The following is a 16,916-nucleotide window of genomic DNA, read 5'->3' on the forward strand; positions in this document are numbered from 1 at the left end:
GAATAAGTATCTGAAGTCATCAACATGGAAACACTAGTGAACTTTTCTGCACCATCTAAATAAATAAAAATGGTATGCCTATGAAATAATACTACTATAATTTACTGGTGTCTAGTATTTTGAATCTGTAAAAGTTTAGAATCAGAAGAAAGTTGAGGATCAGAAGTAACATGTGAAGTCATGTGAAGCTGGAAAAAAAACCCACATGCTTTATTGTTTTGAAGTGACAAGAACCATCACATTCTTTTACGAGCTGAAGAAATTTCTAGTTAGTATTTAATGCACTATTTTCCACAAAAAGGTAGCTTCTGTAATGTATAATAATCAATTAAATATGACTTGAAAATAATTTCCAAAAACATGCATAAATGCAGAGACACATAATGCAACTAATTAACAAATTGTTATCAGAATCTCACAAAGAGAAGTTGAATTATAGAGATAGAAAGAGGAAACACAAAGCTGCTCAAGAAAAAAAGAACAAATTATGACTAAAAATGAGCAAACTTGGACTGTATGGAATTTTTGTCTAGAATTTCACAATTGAGAAGGAGGATATCCTGGTGTTGAAATTGGAGAATCAAAAAGGACAAAGCAGGAACTCTACCAAATGAAACATAAACTGTCTTTTGTTAGACATATGACTGGCTGACAGTTGCAATCAGTCTCCCTTTTAGTAATGAATTTCCATAAAAAATTAATTTCTTCCAAAAAACATATGCATCAGGTATTACACTACGGGCATGCTAATGAAGTGAGAACTTTCTAACAGTCTCTCATTGTATCATCGTACTTTTTTTTTTTTGGATAATTGTCAGTGGTCCCAGGTAAATGACAAGCTCTTACAAACTCGTCTATAAAATAAGAGAAACACATTATAGAAATTCTCTATAGACCAACTAGCCAGATTCTGAAACTTCAATGATGTGTTTTCATCATGTCAATTTTTGAAGTCTGAGCACTTAGGAGTATGTCTATATTTATACAGAAAAGCTAAAAGAAGAGATGCATTTTCAAAAGGTGTTGGAATTTCTGCAGTTTCATTTGTTTCTTAGGACGCTGAGTACAGCAAATCAGAATATTCTAGTTATGAAACTCAGGCATGGACAATATCTATGGTAAGTCTGATTTATTTTTAAAGCTAAGAACTCCACGCTACAGACTAATATGGAAAAACCTTCAAACAATTAATTCACTGCTTCATACAAAATGTCATAAAGAAACCTGCTATTTGATACAGGACTTTCATACTTGCAGTTATCCTTCATTTATGTCAAACTGAAAATTATTTATTGAAGGGAACTATGTCACCTCTGAAAATCCGTAACTGTCAAGAGGATTAATCTTATGAGAAATCATTACCAGATCTTGTTGGTTGTACTTCTGTGGCACCAGGTGTTTTGGATCTTGAAGAAACAGGCTGTATTTCCTCAACAGCTGAAAAAAGAATTTGAGCTTAAAATGCTGAGAGACCTGTGACTTAATGGATTAGCATCAAATATCTTAGTGAAGGCTGTGCAATTTCACATGACGCTAATGCAAAGCTAAGCAAGATGGCAGACGGCCTGAAAGTGAGACGCGAGACAACTGTGCCATGACAACAGGAGATGATGGCTTGCAATACAGTCTTCTGGCCTTAAAGTGTGACTTCCATAAGCCTGAAATAATTCTTATCATTAAATTTTCTGGGATAAGAGCTACAGCTATGCAAAAAAGAAATAAGCTAATGATGAGATTTGACAACACTGTCTTTAAGCAGTTTTCAAAGACAGTGTTTGACATCTGGGTACAGAGATACAAGAATGGTGAATAAGCAGCTCTCTGTGAGTGCTGGTAGCCAAGACTCTAAAGCAGATCTTAAAATTACCGTTTGAAAATCTATGTAGAAAAAAAAAAAAAGAACTAATCTGCTGATTACCCATCTCCATCTCCCTGGTTTCTGCTGAAGGTAGAGATTTCAAGGCTGGACTCCGAGTAGCTAAGAGCAAACATGAGAAAAGGTTTTGATACCAAGACAGCACTTCCCTTGCAAGTGGTAAAAAATCTAATTTTAACTGTATCTACCAAGCTTTTGGGTAGTTTTAAGGTCTGTTAATTTTTACCCCATTCAAACTTCAGCATACATTATCCTATCAGGCTGTATCCATATTACTTAAGAGGTTTTTCTTCACAGTGAAGTCGGTACAATGCAAACAAAAGATATACAATCTTCATGGCACTCACAGGTTCTGTATAAACAAGGTACTACTACATTATGTGTAACTATTTTTAAATTAGGTGCAATAGGAAAAGATTAAAAAACATCAGTACAATGATGTCAGTGAAATAATCATGAAACTTAGTAAACAGCATCTTTTGTCTGTTATGCTGTAATGAAGACTATTTCAAAGACCAGCCGGCTATTTCAATTTGAAGTACAGATAACCTGAAATGTGCTTTACTGAAAGCTGGGAATCAAGGTGGAATGTGGCATTCTTACCTAAGGGCCATCATGAATGGATTTCCAACACATGTAGGTTTGGCACTGTTGTCCTGCTTCTAAGAAACAGATCCATTCAACAGTGTGTACCATACTTTCTAGTAAACTTATCTGCACCCGTCAATACTTATGCCAATTTAGATTACAATATATTTGAAAGAGAAAATGTCCATCAGTATTTTTAACTGGTCTTTATCAAGATGAGGTTTTCTGAAAAGGAGTTATACCAGCATTTTAAAAAGAAATTTCTCTGAATGCTTGAGATTGAGAAAAGCATTCAAACAACTGGATGTAGGGTTCATTTCTAATGTAGGCAATATGAATATAAGCCAAAAAATGAATAGCAATTTATTTCATATATTGAATATGCTTTCCCATTTTCTTTCAATCCAGTCTATCACATTAACAAATATGATCCCAGGTTATTATCCTGATATAGTTGGACTGAGCAGTTGGACCAAATGATCATTGTAATCTATTCTACATTTATAGAGAAGAAAATAACACGAACAAAAGTCTTATGATGCACAGCTTTTGGCAAAAGCTTCCATTAATCCATTTACATACAGTTAGAACTATGAGAAATCTCCCAATGGCTCCAGAACACTGAAGACACATGTTAACAAAGCTATCTTTTCAGAAAGGTTTGAATTCAAAATACACCGACCACACAGAAAGTTTATAAAACAAAGGAGATGTCTCCCTCTGGTACAAGTGAGATAGAAAAATAAAGAAAAAAATCTACAGCAGAACACAGGTCACACACACGTAAACTTTAGAAATTAGATTTTGCTTCCTTTGCTGATTTTATGACAGCATGGGATTAAGGCATGCAGAGACATAGAAATCTCTGTATGACCCTCTCCTTCCCTCTCACAGAATATCTCTGACTTCAGCATTGACTTCTTGGGGAGCACAGATGCTCCATTTGATCTGCTGGCTGGATCAAACCTACATAATTAAATCTCACTTTTGGAAGTGGATCTGTCAGGAATGGAAGACATGAGAACAAAGCCAAAATAAATACTTCAATGAAACATGCATTTTGCCTCAACTGTTATTATTTTACCTTTACCATTAAGACACACATAGGATTAGGTTAATATACCCCAGAAGAAAACAAAAATACTTCTCATCTCCAGTAATTTTCAGGTTTTCAGCTTGATTTATATAAAATAGGTTCTTAAATCACTGAATGTCTCTCTCCATTGCTGCCTCTAACTGGATTTAACTAAATTACTTTCATTACAGTGAAAATAAATATGTATCCCCAACATCTCAAGCATATCTGGAAAAGAACTGCCAAAATTGTTGCAAATCAAGAACAAATTGTGAAGATCATTTTCATGTCCTTGAGACTGTGGTTCAAATATGCATTTCAAGCAGAGCTGTTTCTGGAAATTGTTTTAAAATTTAGGAGACTGCATTAAGTCAGTCATCTAAATAAATAGTGCTAATAAAGCACTATTATATGCTAACATCCTAACTCATGCTTAATGAAATGTAAATCCATACTGATTCACGATCATGCAGTTAACTAGTGTAATACTTGTTTATATAGACAGCAGCAAAACCAGTTGTTTTGATAAAATGAGATATTTATCATAGAACAGTTTGAGTTGGAGGGGACCTTTACAGGTCATCTAGTCCAACCCCTGGCAATGACTAGGAGACCCTATGCCATAAACTGCTCAGTGATGGTCAGTTAGAAAAACTGCACACCTGGAGCTGGACAGAATTTATTTTAGGTGTAACTCCAAGAACACAGAAATAGTATCTAACATACACAAATGGCATCATATGGTAAATTAAGAGTTAAGGTGTCTCTCAGCAGAAGAAAGAGGAGGAAGAAATCGTCAACAAGAATATTATATTCCTCCTCATAACTTCCTGAATGATGTTTCATAAGCATGAAATCACCAAGTTTAGGACCCAAAGCTATAATACACAGGTGAACAAATCACCAGGACAAAGGGTAGAAACCAAGTACTTTGTGTGCTAGTACTTTCATTATGTTACTTCTATTACTGAGGCTGTTTCTGTGCGTAAGTATTCTACCTTCATTAATGTTCTTTGTTTTACTGTAAGAGTTCAATCTAGACTAATGATGATTCCTGAACTAGAGACTCTTAAGGTTTCCACCACACTAGCAATAAATTCTTGTCTTTATATACATGTATAGGTATATACATATATGTAAATATATCTCTATACATATATAGATACACGTAAAGGTTTGTATATATATATAAAATATGAAGTAAAAAAAGATAAAAGCTGTGTTTCTTCTGTGTCCAATAAGATTTTGACCATAACATTTTGACCCTAACACAGGTAAAACAATTTTGAATGTGAGCAGTGCCATACTTTCTCAAATCTCAAATCTTTCCAAGGTGTCCTGAAGTTCATCACCAAACAACTAATTAATTCAGAATTAAGCAAACACTTATGACTATTTTAAACCACAACATCATCTTCAAATTACAACACCAATTTAAGCAAGTATAAAAGTATTTGGAAAACTACATGAAAAGCCACAGGACCTATGTAGGCTGGAACAGTACTCCAACTCTGAAATGCAGTCAGCCTCAGAAGCTAAGGGGTACTTCCTAGAAAATGACAAAACTAAGAGTACAGACTTTAGCTAAGTATACATTGTCATCGTCATTCTATAGATAAAAGTTAGCCCATATGTCCTCGCAAGTTTTTGTTTGTTTATTTAATCTGGAACATTCTGTCATGTCAATAAAGCAAAACCAGACTTAGAATGAAAGAAGAGATTCACCGATTTTTGTGAGAAAAGGTTAATGGCTACTATGTTTTACGTACAGAATGATATAATATCAACCACAGAAACAACAAAAGAATTAGATAATTTTCCACTAAGTTTTACTCAAATTTACACAGAAAACAATTACCAAGTTGTGTCAATGGACTTTTTGGAGCATCAGAGATTCTGGATCCAGAAGGAAGTGGATGTATTTCATTAGAAACTATGATAAAAGAAATAATCATGGCTTTACTTGATTAAGAATATTACAAGACAAAGTATGGAACAATATTTTAGCTCATAAACCACTCCTGAAACCAAGCATACTTAACTTAAAAAAAAAACCAAAACAGCAGTTCAAACCTAGAAAATCTGGATAATGTTGTTACTTAGAAAGATGGAATATGAACAATATCACCTTTTCCCTAATCATAACATAGAGGTTCATTGATCACAGGAATCTGTTAGTAACATACATCAATAACTTTGGCCATCAACTCTGAAATTAAACAGCAACTCATCTTGATTAAATTTCATATTTCAATCTTTGAAAGCATGGCAAAACCCAAGCAAGGTTGATTATGCTTTAAAAAAATGATTAAAAGTTAGCATGAAAATTAGATTGACTGATGGTTTTAACTTCAGTAGATTCTGGAAATCTGGTTGCAACTGTAAATGAAAAAAAAGACAGAAGAGAGAGTATGACATTGACATGAATCAATAGAATTATATTAATTTTTTTTTGACAAGCATTAGCAGTCCTCTTCATGGAAAGGTTTGTATTTCAGTCCTGCAAACGCTAACGATTTTTTCCTTTATCATACATCATCCAGTATGTATGCAGGCAGTGCTTTAGAAAAATTTAATCAAAGTTGAAAAAACCCAACAGACACACACAAACCCAACCACCACCTAATGTAAATTTGTACTCAGAATTTTGGACAGTGTAGAGATGAAAATACAGGTAACAAAATCAACCCTGTGGAATTTAGAACTCTGAATGCAGGAAGTAGATACTACTCCCAATCACAAAACAATACTACTACTTAGATCAGAAATCTCTCCTTCTGAGACATCTCCATGAAAAAAATCAATAGAGCTCTTTTATTCCTTCAGGACAAATACATTTATATCCTGTCACATGCAAGATATGGTTTTCCTTGTACAAGCAAATCTAGGATGTAATTATTTCAATTCGATCCCTGAGGTTAATTTTACTTGTGGAAATTTTATGTGAAGTCAATTATGCAAATCACATAGACAATATTACTTCAAAAATAAAATTGAATGACCCAGTCAAATCCGCTAGCAATTATCATATGTGTTACAGCCATAGTTCAGCCAGACCTGAACTGCTTTAAATTTCATGTGTGAGTTGCTGGAAACACAAAGGGAATCAGAAATTATTAATTAGGGCTTCCTTTGGAGTCAATAAAAAGAGGGTGCAGCAAGCAGTAGAAAAATTCTGCTGGAGAAGGAAAAAGCATTTAATGTACAAAGAAGGTAAAAAGCAGCAACATTAGTTACCCAGTATGTTTTGAGATTGCACCAATTCGGGTTTAGGCGTTGACTTAAATTCCTCAGGTCCATGTTTTTTCTCAGCCTGAGCTAGAAGAAAGAAGCTTTATTTAATTTAGAATCCCTCTGAGCTTTTCTTTATCTACTGCCAAAGCCCACTGTTTTTTTTACCACCATTTTATGCCACCTGATTAGAATAATTTCTACAGCAGCTCGACTTCATCATTATTATTTATTTTTGTTTTCAGGTGTGAAATCTGTATGATGCTTTGGATTTATTTTGTTCCACTTTTACATAAGCAAAGGAAAATATGTCACAAAGAGCAAAGCTCAAGATCAGAAACTCAAACTGTACTGCCTGAATCCATTACGATATACATTATAAATAAGATTCACAAACTGTATTTACAAGTGTTTTCCCTGATATTCTAGATTTTTAAAAAATCTTTCTATTATAAAAATTATTAGGAAAAGAATAAAGAGTCACCTATAATACCTTAGTTCTTTCATTTTTCTAGTAATTATAATAGGCTTTTGACTTTCATTCATTCTAATTCTACATCTTCAGAGTAAAGCAAGGGCAGTTTATTAATAAGCCACTACATGTACCTATACTGAACTGCTGACCATATTTTAATAAACTAGTGCATAATTGTACTTTTCCATCTGTTTCATATAACACCTAATTTCTATGGTATGCAAATCAAGATAACGTCTCTCCTCTCAATCTTGCTGGAGATCCCATAGCATTTTAGTATTCATTCATTTTAATAAAAGATTATTTCTGAGATACAATAGATGAGAGTTACTTTTGTTTTTCTAGCATGCTCTCTGTGCTTTTTCACTGTCTACTAAGCATGCTTCAAGCAAGAACTGATCATGTAGATTTATAAGCTTATTTCATTTCCTAAACAAAACACGATGTTTTCCAAATTCTAAATAGTTACTTAGATGCTACTACAGTTACAACCATTATAATATTTTCTGTTCTGGAGTATGGTGCTTTTCAATGCCACAAAAGCTGGAATCTCCACAGATGCTGCCTTATTAGGACCTAATTCAGCTGTTTCTAAGTCAGTTACAGTGGGGAAGGAGGATTTTGTATTACAGAGATATTAAAGCAATTTATCTCTGTGAAACTTGTGGGTGAAATTTCTCCCACAAGATACCCAGAAACAATTAACAAACTCATACTTCAGAAGTACCTCAGAAGTACTTCAAAAGCTGATAGTTACACAATCACGAACTACCCCCAGCACCCTGCAGAAAAACCCCAACAACCAACCAAAGGAAGACCACAAGCAAGTACAGACATTCAAAATTCATACTTTAGGGTTTTTTTTTTCACAGATCAGATGGTTTACACTCACACGAAGTCTGCCTCTCATCAGCTAATCTAGGTGAGCAAGCTGAACAAGAAAAAGCATGCCTAGAATAGGGACAAAAGAAGTCAGGCTGGCTGTTGCATGGAACATTATAAGGATGATATGAATCAACAGCAGGCATTTTTGTAAAAAATGATACATGAATCGGAAAGTTTCGGTTTTAAAAGCTGAATTAGAGAAAAAGAGAAATGCCTCTGGTTTTCCAGGGCATCAGGTAAACTAGGCTCAATGTGCTGGTTCAATGGTAGCTGCAAAGTAAATGGTTAATGACACCAAGCAAGGTAAGTTACTATCACTGCATGGAATAGAGCACAAATGCATTTATGGAACATTTCTTAAACTATTTTTCCTCTAACTTCTCCTCACCCTCCATTCATGCTCCTATCTTCTTCCACAAGTGAAATTAAGATATTCTGATGGAAGCAATAATCTCACTCCCTCTCATATCCCACGTGTGCACAAGGTGAAGCCTTCAGGGACCAAAAGGAGGACAGAAGGAACAGAATTTGGGAAACATGGCAACAAAGGAGTTATTTCTACATTTCTAAACATTAACCCTAAATTTGATTCACAGGTGGTATTTCTATATTTTAAAATTATTCTCTATTTAATGATTCTACTTAGATACATTTCTGATACAATCCCTTGCATAAAGAAACAACTTGCTCTTATTTTTTTAACCTAGTTCTTCCATGTCCTAGATGAATGCGCTGATATTCCTCTATGTTGGTTAGCCCCAGTTTCCCTGTGAAGCTAACAAAATGCCTCACACTCAATTCAACAACTGAAAGGAAAATTATAGTGGTACTTTGAGATAGATTAGACAGTATTTTCATGATTGAAGGAAAAAGCAAAAAGCACTATGAATTTGTGTTGTTATGAATATATTAGTCCTAAGTGGAAAATACTGTATCAACCACGGCAAAAACAAAGCATGAAAAGAGCTTACTAACCAGTCTTTCCATGGAAGTGCATGCCAAGGGAGGGGAGGCCTGAAATTAAGAAAATGTTGGGATGCCTGGCTGACAAACACAGCAAAAAAAGTTACTGAACCACGTCACATCAGAAAACACACCCTCTGACAAAAAGACCCAGAGGAATACAAGAGCAGCTCAGCTCAGGGAGCCTTTCTGACAGTCTGCTTGCTGAAATACTTGAAGCTCCTTTCTTCTCTCTTTGGATGACTGACGACAGGACTTCTACAGCACACTGCTACTTTGAAATCAACATTCTGTTGCCACTCCCGGTGCCAGTCCTTAAACCTTTCACAGCACATAATTGTCAAATAGGGAAGTCTGAATGAAGTGTAATGAATCAGATTCTGCTGCTAAACACAAGTAATTGTGCCTATATGTTACCCTATCCCTCAAATGCTAGTGCTCAGATCTCTTGCTGAAATTACTTGTGGAAGTCTGGCACAAATGCTTAAGTATTCAAGTTAGTTTTGCATATGCAATGGCTAGACAGAAACTACACTAAAATAACTTTTTTGAAGGATTTTTTTTTTGTTTCCGTGTTTCCTGCCACACTATTTTTTTTTCTCTTTAACTGAAGTAATGTAACCACAATGCACACATTCTTTAATATAAATAGTGTGACCTACTCATACTTTAACACGGGTACTGGTCCTGTGATCAACAAAGAATGACTGAAAGGAATGGTAACCACAGAAAGAGACATGTAAACAACACAGAGGAAGCATAAGGTGGGAGATGAAAATGATTCTAAATATTTCACTAAATAATTAATGGTATGATAGCAATAAGACTAAGGGGGTATCTAATTAATGTCTATATGTATCTTAAGCATGGAATGCAGAAGGAATCAGCCAGTCCCTTTTCAGTGGTCTGTGGGGACAGGACAAGGGGCAATGGCTGCAAGTTGGAGCACAGGAAGTTCCGCACCAACATGCGGAAGAACTTTTTCACAGTGAGGGTGACAGAGCCCTGGGACAGGCTGCCCAGGGAGGTGGTGGAGTCTCCATCTCTGGAGATATTCAAGACCCATCTGGACGCCTATCTGAGTGATATGTCCTAGGGAGCTGCTTTGGCAGGGGGGTTGGACCCGATGATCTCTCGAGGTCCCTTCCAACCCCTACAATTCTGTGATTCTGTAATAAGAACATGTTTAGTTGTAACAAATGGTTAAATATAATTTGTCACTAAAAAGACAGTACTTGCCAATTTTCATCAAGTATGATGAAACACACTATTCAACTTCATAAACATATAATTCTGTGCTATGCCTAGAGATGTGCTATGCCTAGAGATGACAATACTTATGGTTAGAATTACTGCATGCCAGGTACATAAATGTAATTACAGAATATAAAAGAAAGGAAAAAAAGGACATTGATTCTTTCCTCCAAAGGTGATATATCAATTCTGGTGACAGACTTCACACTGTTAACCTGATTAATCCGTAAATTCCAGCATAAAGAATGACATATTTTGATTAGATGAGCCAAGCCTGAGCACTGGGATTTTTGTGGCAGAGCTGATTATATGGATTTATGAACACAGTTCTCACCTTCACAAAATGGGAAAATTCTACAGAAATATTTGTAGATTGTTTGTTTTGCAGTTTCTTACTCAAGGTAAATAATAAAGTAAAATAACTGCATAATTTACGTCCACAGGAACTTGCACAAACCCCAAAATAAAAAAAAAATAAATAAATATTCTTTAGAGTTTTTTTAAAAGTATCCACATTTCCAATTAAAAGCAAGCTGTTTGTCACACTTTATTGAGTAGAAAATAAAACTCTCTAAACTTTTTCAGAGGAAAAAACAAAGATGGCTATATGGTTCTCAATAAATACTTGATATTGGTGCATTACTTCATTCTACATATTTTATTCCCTATGCTTTCTTTGGGAGGGGCTTGCTTGCTTGAAGACTGAGTTGGCTGCATGATGTAAAGAATGGTACCTCTAATATACTTCAGGAATAATATAAAGCCAGTAGTATTTGAGGGCAGCATCTGTGTGAATCGTGTGATGGCAAAGGGATAACATGCTACACCATTTCAGGCAGCCAAGAAATACTTTATAGATGGAATAAAATAGTGCCAGCATGATCACGTATGACTAAACTAAACCAAAGCAAACCTTCACTTTATTGTTTCCTGAAATTCTTTTTTCATTTTGAAGTCTTGCCACAAAACTCACTTGTTTGCTAAGCAAATGAAGGCATAAATCTTTCAAGTTTTAAAAATTAACTTAATGTTTTTGAACAGTTTAAGAAATTAACATCTGAATATGCCCTTTTAAATAAGCAGTATTTTTTCAGCCACATGCAGATGACAAAAAACTTCAGTGTTCCAAACAGGCAATTTAGTATACATTTCATATACACATAACCTTTAATTATGGTCTAGGATCAAATTTTATATTTGTCATGGTTTAACCTGGCAGGCAGCTAAACAACCCACTCAGCCATTTGCTCATTCAAGCCTCTCATGATGGGGTGGGAAAGAGAATCAAAAAGGAAAAGGTCATGCTTGTTAGTTGAGATAAAACCAGTTTAATAGGACAGAAAATGAAGAAAATAATCATAATGACAGAAGAATATACCAAGCAAATGATGCACAACACAACTGCTCACCACCTGAAGACGATGCTCAGATAGTTCCTGAGCCACACTGCTTCCTGGCCTACCCCCAGTTATATATGGAGAATGATGCAATATGGTATGTAATAGCCCCTTTGGTCAGTTTCGGTCAGCTGCTCTGGCTCTGTGCCCTCCCAGGTTCCTGAATGCCTCCCACCTTCTTGTTGGCATGTCAGTATGAGAAGCTATAAGTCCTTGACTGCTTGGCAACAACTAAAACATTAGCGTGTTTCCACAATTATTGTCATCCTAAATACAAAATTCAGCACTAGAGCAGATGCTAGGAAGAAAATTTAACCACATCCCTGCTGAAAACAGAACATTATTCATTCCCCATGCATGCAAACAGTTCCCATTTACTTTACAGGACCAAGAAGTCCACTGAGGGAGTGTGGTCAAGTTTAACACATTTAAAATTAAATTAAAAAGAATATAATGCTGTCGTCCTCTGCACCTCTGAAATAGAGCTTACAACTGTTTCATCTTAATCTCATGCATGCATTTTACACAACAACGTTCTTCATCCTATTTTTCTTCTTCATGTATTTTAAGAAAGGCAGAAGTTCAATGTACGCCACAAGAAAACTCTTCCTTTGCCATTTTTCACAATTTCAATGTACCCAGCACCCTACAAAGATATGAATCTAAGTCATTTTATAAACATAACAACTGCAGCATCTGAAACTTTCCTCCAAAATTAGATTCAGATTTTTATCCACATCCACCATTCATGACTACCAATTCAGTTACATTATCCTGACATTTTGCAACTACTGCCTTTAATTGCAGATTAAGCGACATGAAGATGGATTTAATTTTAGTTTGTATATTTGGCAAGGATATTTCACAGAGTTTCTAAAAATAGAATTTTCATTACCTGGAAGGGACTGTGGGGAGATTTCTTGAACTTCTGGTGTTTTGGATTCAGCAGGCCACACTTGAGTTTCATTCTTAGCTAAAGGGAAAAAGATATTAAAAAGTAATTGCAAAGCTGTTAACTTCTCTATTCTACTACAGATTTATTTCTGTCCCATTTCAGTTTGCCAAAGTAAATCAATATGGACAAATGCAGAAAGCTGAACTCCTTTATGAATCAATGAACTTCCACTGCACAATCAGTAGAAGCATTTCTCTAGCTGTGTTAAGCACATGCATTTTTGCTATTGTTTCTTTCATTTAAGGATTCTTCAAAAATAAAATTTAAAGCAAGAAATTCAGTGCCCCATGAAACAATAATTTCACAGTGCAAAACAGTTTTCAGTGTTTTCAATAAAAATGCTTTTCAAAACTGTAATATAGTTCTAAGTGTTATACAAAATAGTCTAATAAAATTGTCACACTGATCATGCCTTGTTTTTCTTCACATGTTCAGTGGTATGACAATAGCCTTCTTTTTCAACAGATATAAAGATACTCCAGCAGTTATCATGGAGAATAATACACCTGTTGTGTTTTTTCCACTGAGGAGTAAGGCAATATATGGTAATGTTTTATGGATTTTTTTTTTTCTGGAGCTTTTTAATAAGTAAAAAGAAAGAAGTATTTTGAGAATTCAGTAAACATGATATTCTGTGATGTCTTATTTTGTCTCTTCTAAATAATACAGAATTAGAATCATTGAGGTACGTCAGCAAATCATAATTAATTGTAACTTCACTCAAAACATAAGCTGTATTGCATTTTATTGTAGATTGACACTATTTGTAGGCATCAATGATGGACATCTATATGGATTTGGACAATATGTCTTTTTGCCTATTATTTCATACATTTTAATTATGTCTCAGGCTATTTTTGCTTTCTAAGCAGTGGCTCTTCCCTGTTTTGCAGTCCTTTGAAATCCAGTAATCTCTTGAGTGTACACCTATGTACTTCCTGTTCTCTGGTGAGAAACACATAGTAAACAGAACAGAAAAACCCCACCACTTGTCTGCCCTGGTTATTTTCACAAAATTGTTTTCGCAATTTGCGATAAAGAGGACTCCAAACTGGCATCACACCAGCTATCTATTTTAGACTTATCAGAAGATTTAAATTTAGAAGTCCAGCTGAGGAAGTTGAACATCTCTAGGACAAGCAAAACTACTTTTGTCTTTTTCTTGATCTTTTGCTAACGATCCCATTCTGCTGTTTTTACTGTGCACACTGCTGAACCTTAGGACGTATCTGAAATCACAATGGTGTTTTCCCGCAGAAAGATATAATTTTACTGGTAAAAACTGAAAACAATTGTAAAAGCTCTATATACTATTATCTAAAATATGGTTTACTAAAAGTAAGAGATATGAAAAACAGACTTGTCAAAATATGGTCTACTGAGTTTCAATTGTACCTTTGTTAACCGCACATCATATACCTATCAAAACAAAACCAGCAATGATAAACACCTTGTTTTCTATGCTTGCTGATCAAAGAAGATATTAGTAACCAAGTTAATGATGTAATTAACTTTATCATCACCATTGAAAAATAGCAATGCTCTGTAATGTAAATATTGCAGTGATGTGCTTCCAATTAGCTGAAATTTTCAGTAGCCGCAGAACATGCTAAAAATATTAGTCTGTCAAATGCTGGTAAATACTTCCAGATACTAATATTTAAGGCACTCAGCCTCAGTTCAAACATATTCTTAGTCAAACACATTCAAATGTTATTCTAGTGTGCAGCCCTACCCTTAGACACACATACTTTCTGAACAGGAACAAGCACTGCTCTTTTCTTACTACAAAGCAAGCCAGACTGAGAATGTCCCATGGTCAGCAATAGAGTGACAGAACAAATTAAACAAACTGGAAATAAGAATGGAAAAAGATCTGACCCAGTTTTTGGGAGTTCAGATCAAGTATTATGACTAGCCAAGTCAACAGTCATCAGCTCCAAAACTTTACTCAAGGGATCTGTGAAAGATGCACTGGAGCATTGTTAAGGTTTTTAAAGATATCTTTATTTCCCACAATTACGCTATTCACAGACAATATGCAAGCTTACAGTTCTTAAACAAAAGCCTCCATTATATTTTGCTTGCAGGTTTCAGGCATATTCACACCACACACATGAAACCTCTACTGAAATATTCTAATTTCTAGCTAGTGATTTTTCATGGATTTAATTAGAGATATTAATAAGAATATCTTTATTAAACTATTACTTATATATACTCAAGCCAAAGCTCATATAATTAAAATTCATAGAAAACACAGTCTTTGGACGCACCATCTTCCATTTTTAAAGACATATATTGAAAGGTATAGTCTTTAAAAAATTAAGTTAACTTTGGAAAAAACAACCCCTTAAGACCATAAACATGTCTGAACTCCCTTCTTTCCTCTATGGATCAAAGCTACCATGTATTATATTAAATGGCTGTGAAATATATTAAATCAGCTGGGTTTTTAAGGTAAGTGAATTGCTACAAATCCTTACAAGTCGAAGATAATCATTAACGAAACAAATAGAAAAGAAAGAAGGTAAGAAAGGGGGGGGAGAAGGGGTTTTCTGCTTGCATACATGATCTCACCTCACTATACTTCTGATACTGCTCATGAACAAGATTAATTCAATTCTGCTTACCCAGTTTTTTCCTGGAGGCTTGAGGTATGTCATCTATTGTCAGAAGAGGAGGAAGTTTCTGCTGAGTTTCATTGAGGCCTGGAACAATTAGGTGCACTACACAGAGAGATGTGTGTCATTAACTCCAAAAGAGATTAAAAATAAATAGACTTCCCTTTGAAACACATGAACAACTACTGGGAGTTTAGTCTGAATATCTGGGACATTAGTTAGTTCTATTCAGTAATTAACACTCCCACTTAGTGCTATTTCCCCTTTATACCACTCATTTTATTACCACCATTTCATGATTAATCAGAATTGAAACCAATTTGATATTAGAGAATACAAGTCTGAGGTAACTGCAGTATCACAGATGGTGGGACATTCTGTCTAGCAGTCCAAGAAGACTCAATAACAAATTTGGTTTATAAGTATCTGATTCACATCAATACATTGAAGCTTACACAAAGAAAACTTAAGCCAAAGCTATGCAGTTGCATAAAGTATTTCATATATATATATATATATAAAGCACTGAATACCTTTCTGCATCCAGGAATAAATTGGTCACAAGGTGCATGATGCAATTAGCCTTTCCTATCTATTCCTTGCAGACATCACCACACAAAGCACTATATGACAGACTTGTCCCTATTTTTACATTCTAAGCCAGAGTTCTAATTTGAGGTCAAAAATTAGGAAGAATAATAAAAATAGCTTTTAGTCACCTAATATTGCTCCTGGGAGAGAAGAACTGTCTGAAGTTTTTGACTGCGTCCGATTTTGAATAACTGTGGAGACATCATGGGGATATTAGAAAATAATTAAACAAAACCCAAAACAAGAAGCAAAAATCACACCTGTGACAAGGCAGCATTCTAAAAACATTCACTCAGTACTTGGAGATGAGTACATGATCCTAATCTTTTCTGTACTTAAATATAGGGACTGCAAACTGTTTTTCCTCTACCTTCTATCTTGATTGTGTATCTTTCCCATTGCATTTCAGATTTATACCCTTGGTGAAAAATGACATTCTATGCTTATGTTAATATAGAGCCAGCTCCAGGTTATCTCATTACTCTGCCATTCACAAGTCTTCAAAAAAAGATGCATGTGACGTAAATACCATCATATTTTGATGGCAATTACTGTATTTTGCTTTCACATCATCCTCCAGTGTTTTCCTGTCCCTGACTGGGAATTACCTCCAATTTGCTTGATATTTATATTGAAAATTATTCACAATATAAAATCTGTAACCAGTTTTAATCTACAAGTCATTTTGTGTCAGTGAATTTTCAAAGACTGCATTATTACACTACGTCTCACTACCAGAGAGAAACAGGCATTTCTGAAGTGCAGTATGTTTAAGTCTACTGTAGGTATCTCTTTCCACTGACCAGGGAAAGGAGAAGAGGGGAGTCTTACGTCAACGACTTAGCTGTAGATACCCTCAGTAAAGTTTCTTAGCATGAATCTTACCCACAGTCATGCCCTTCATGCCTGACTATCAAGCTACAGGCAGCTGGGACATCAGCTTACCTGGGCAGTTCAGTTGAACAGGAAAAAGAACGGATACTAGTTGAAATCAGAACTGAT

At 35.0% G+C, this 16,916-nt stretch overlaps 1 protein-coding gene across 1 annotated transcript in view; it reads right to left on the reverse strand.

The window, feature by feature from the left end:
* The window catches only part of ABI3BP (ABI family member 3 binding protein), a gene marked incomplete at both ends in the record, with an annotated part of 155,055 nt that overhangs the window by 82,112 nt on the left and 56,027 nt on the right, over positions 1–16,916 (reverse strand). Inside the window, 7 exons of the mRNA XM_084276754.1 lie at positions 1,363–1,437; positions 1,919–1,978; positions 5,398–5,472; positions 6,777–6,857; positions 12,640–12,717; positions 15,333–15,428; positions 16,043–16,105. Coding sequence (XP_084132880.1) covers positions 1,363–1,437; positions 1,919–1,978; positions 5,398–5,472; positions 6,777–6,857; positions 12,640–12,717; positions 15,333–15,428; positions 16,043–16,105 — 528 coding nt within the window. The remainder of the gene's footprint in view (positions 1–1,362; positions 1,438–1,918; positions 1,979–5,397; positions 5,473–6,776; positions 6,858–12,639; positions 12,718–15,332; positions 15,429–16,042; positions 16,106–16,916) is intronic.

The sequence above is a fragment of the Gallinula chloropus genome (genome assembly GCF_964237585.1).
Source record: "Gallinula chloropus genome assembly, chromosome: 1".
In the NCBI taxonomy this organism is placed as follows: Eukaryota; Metazoa; Chordata; class Aves; order Gruiformes; family Rallidae; genus Gallinula; species Gallinula chloropus.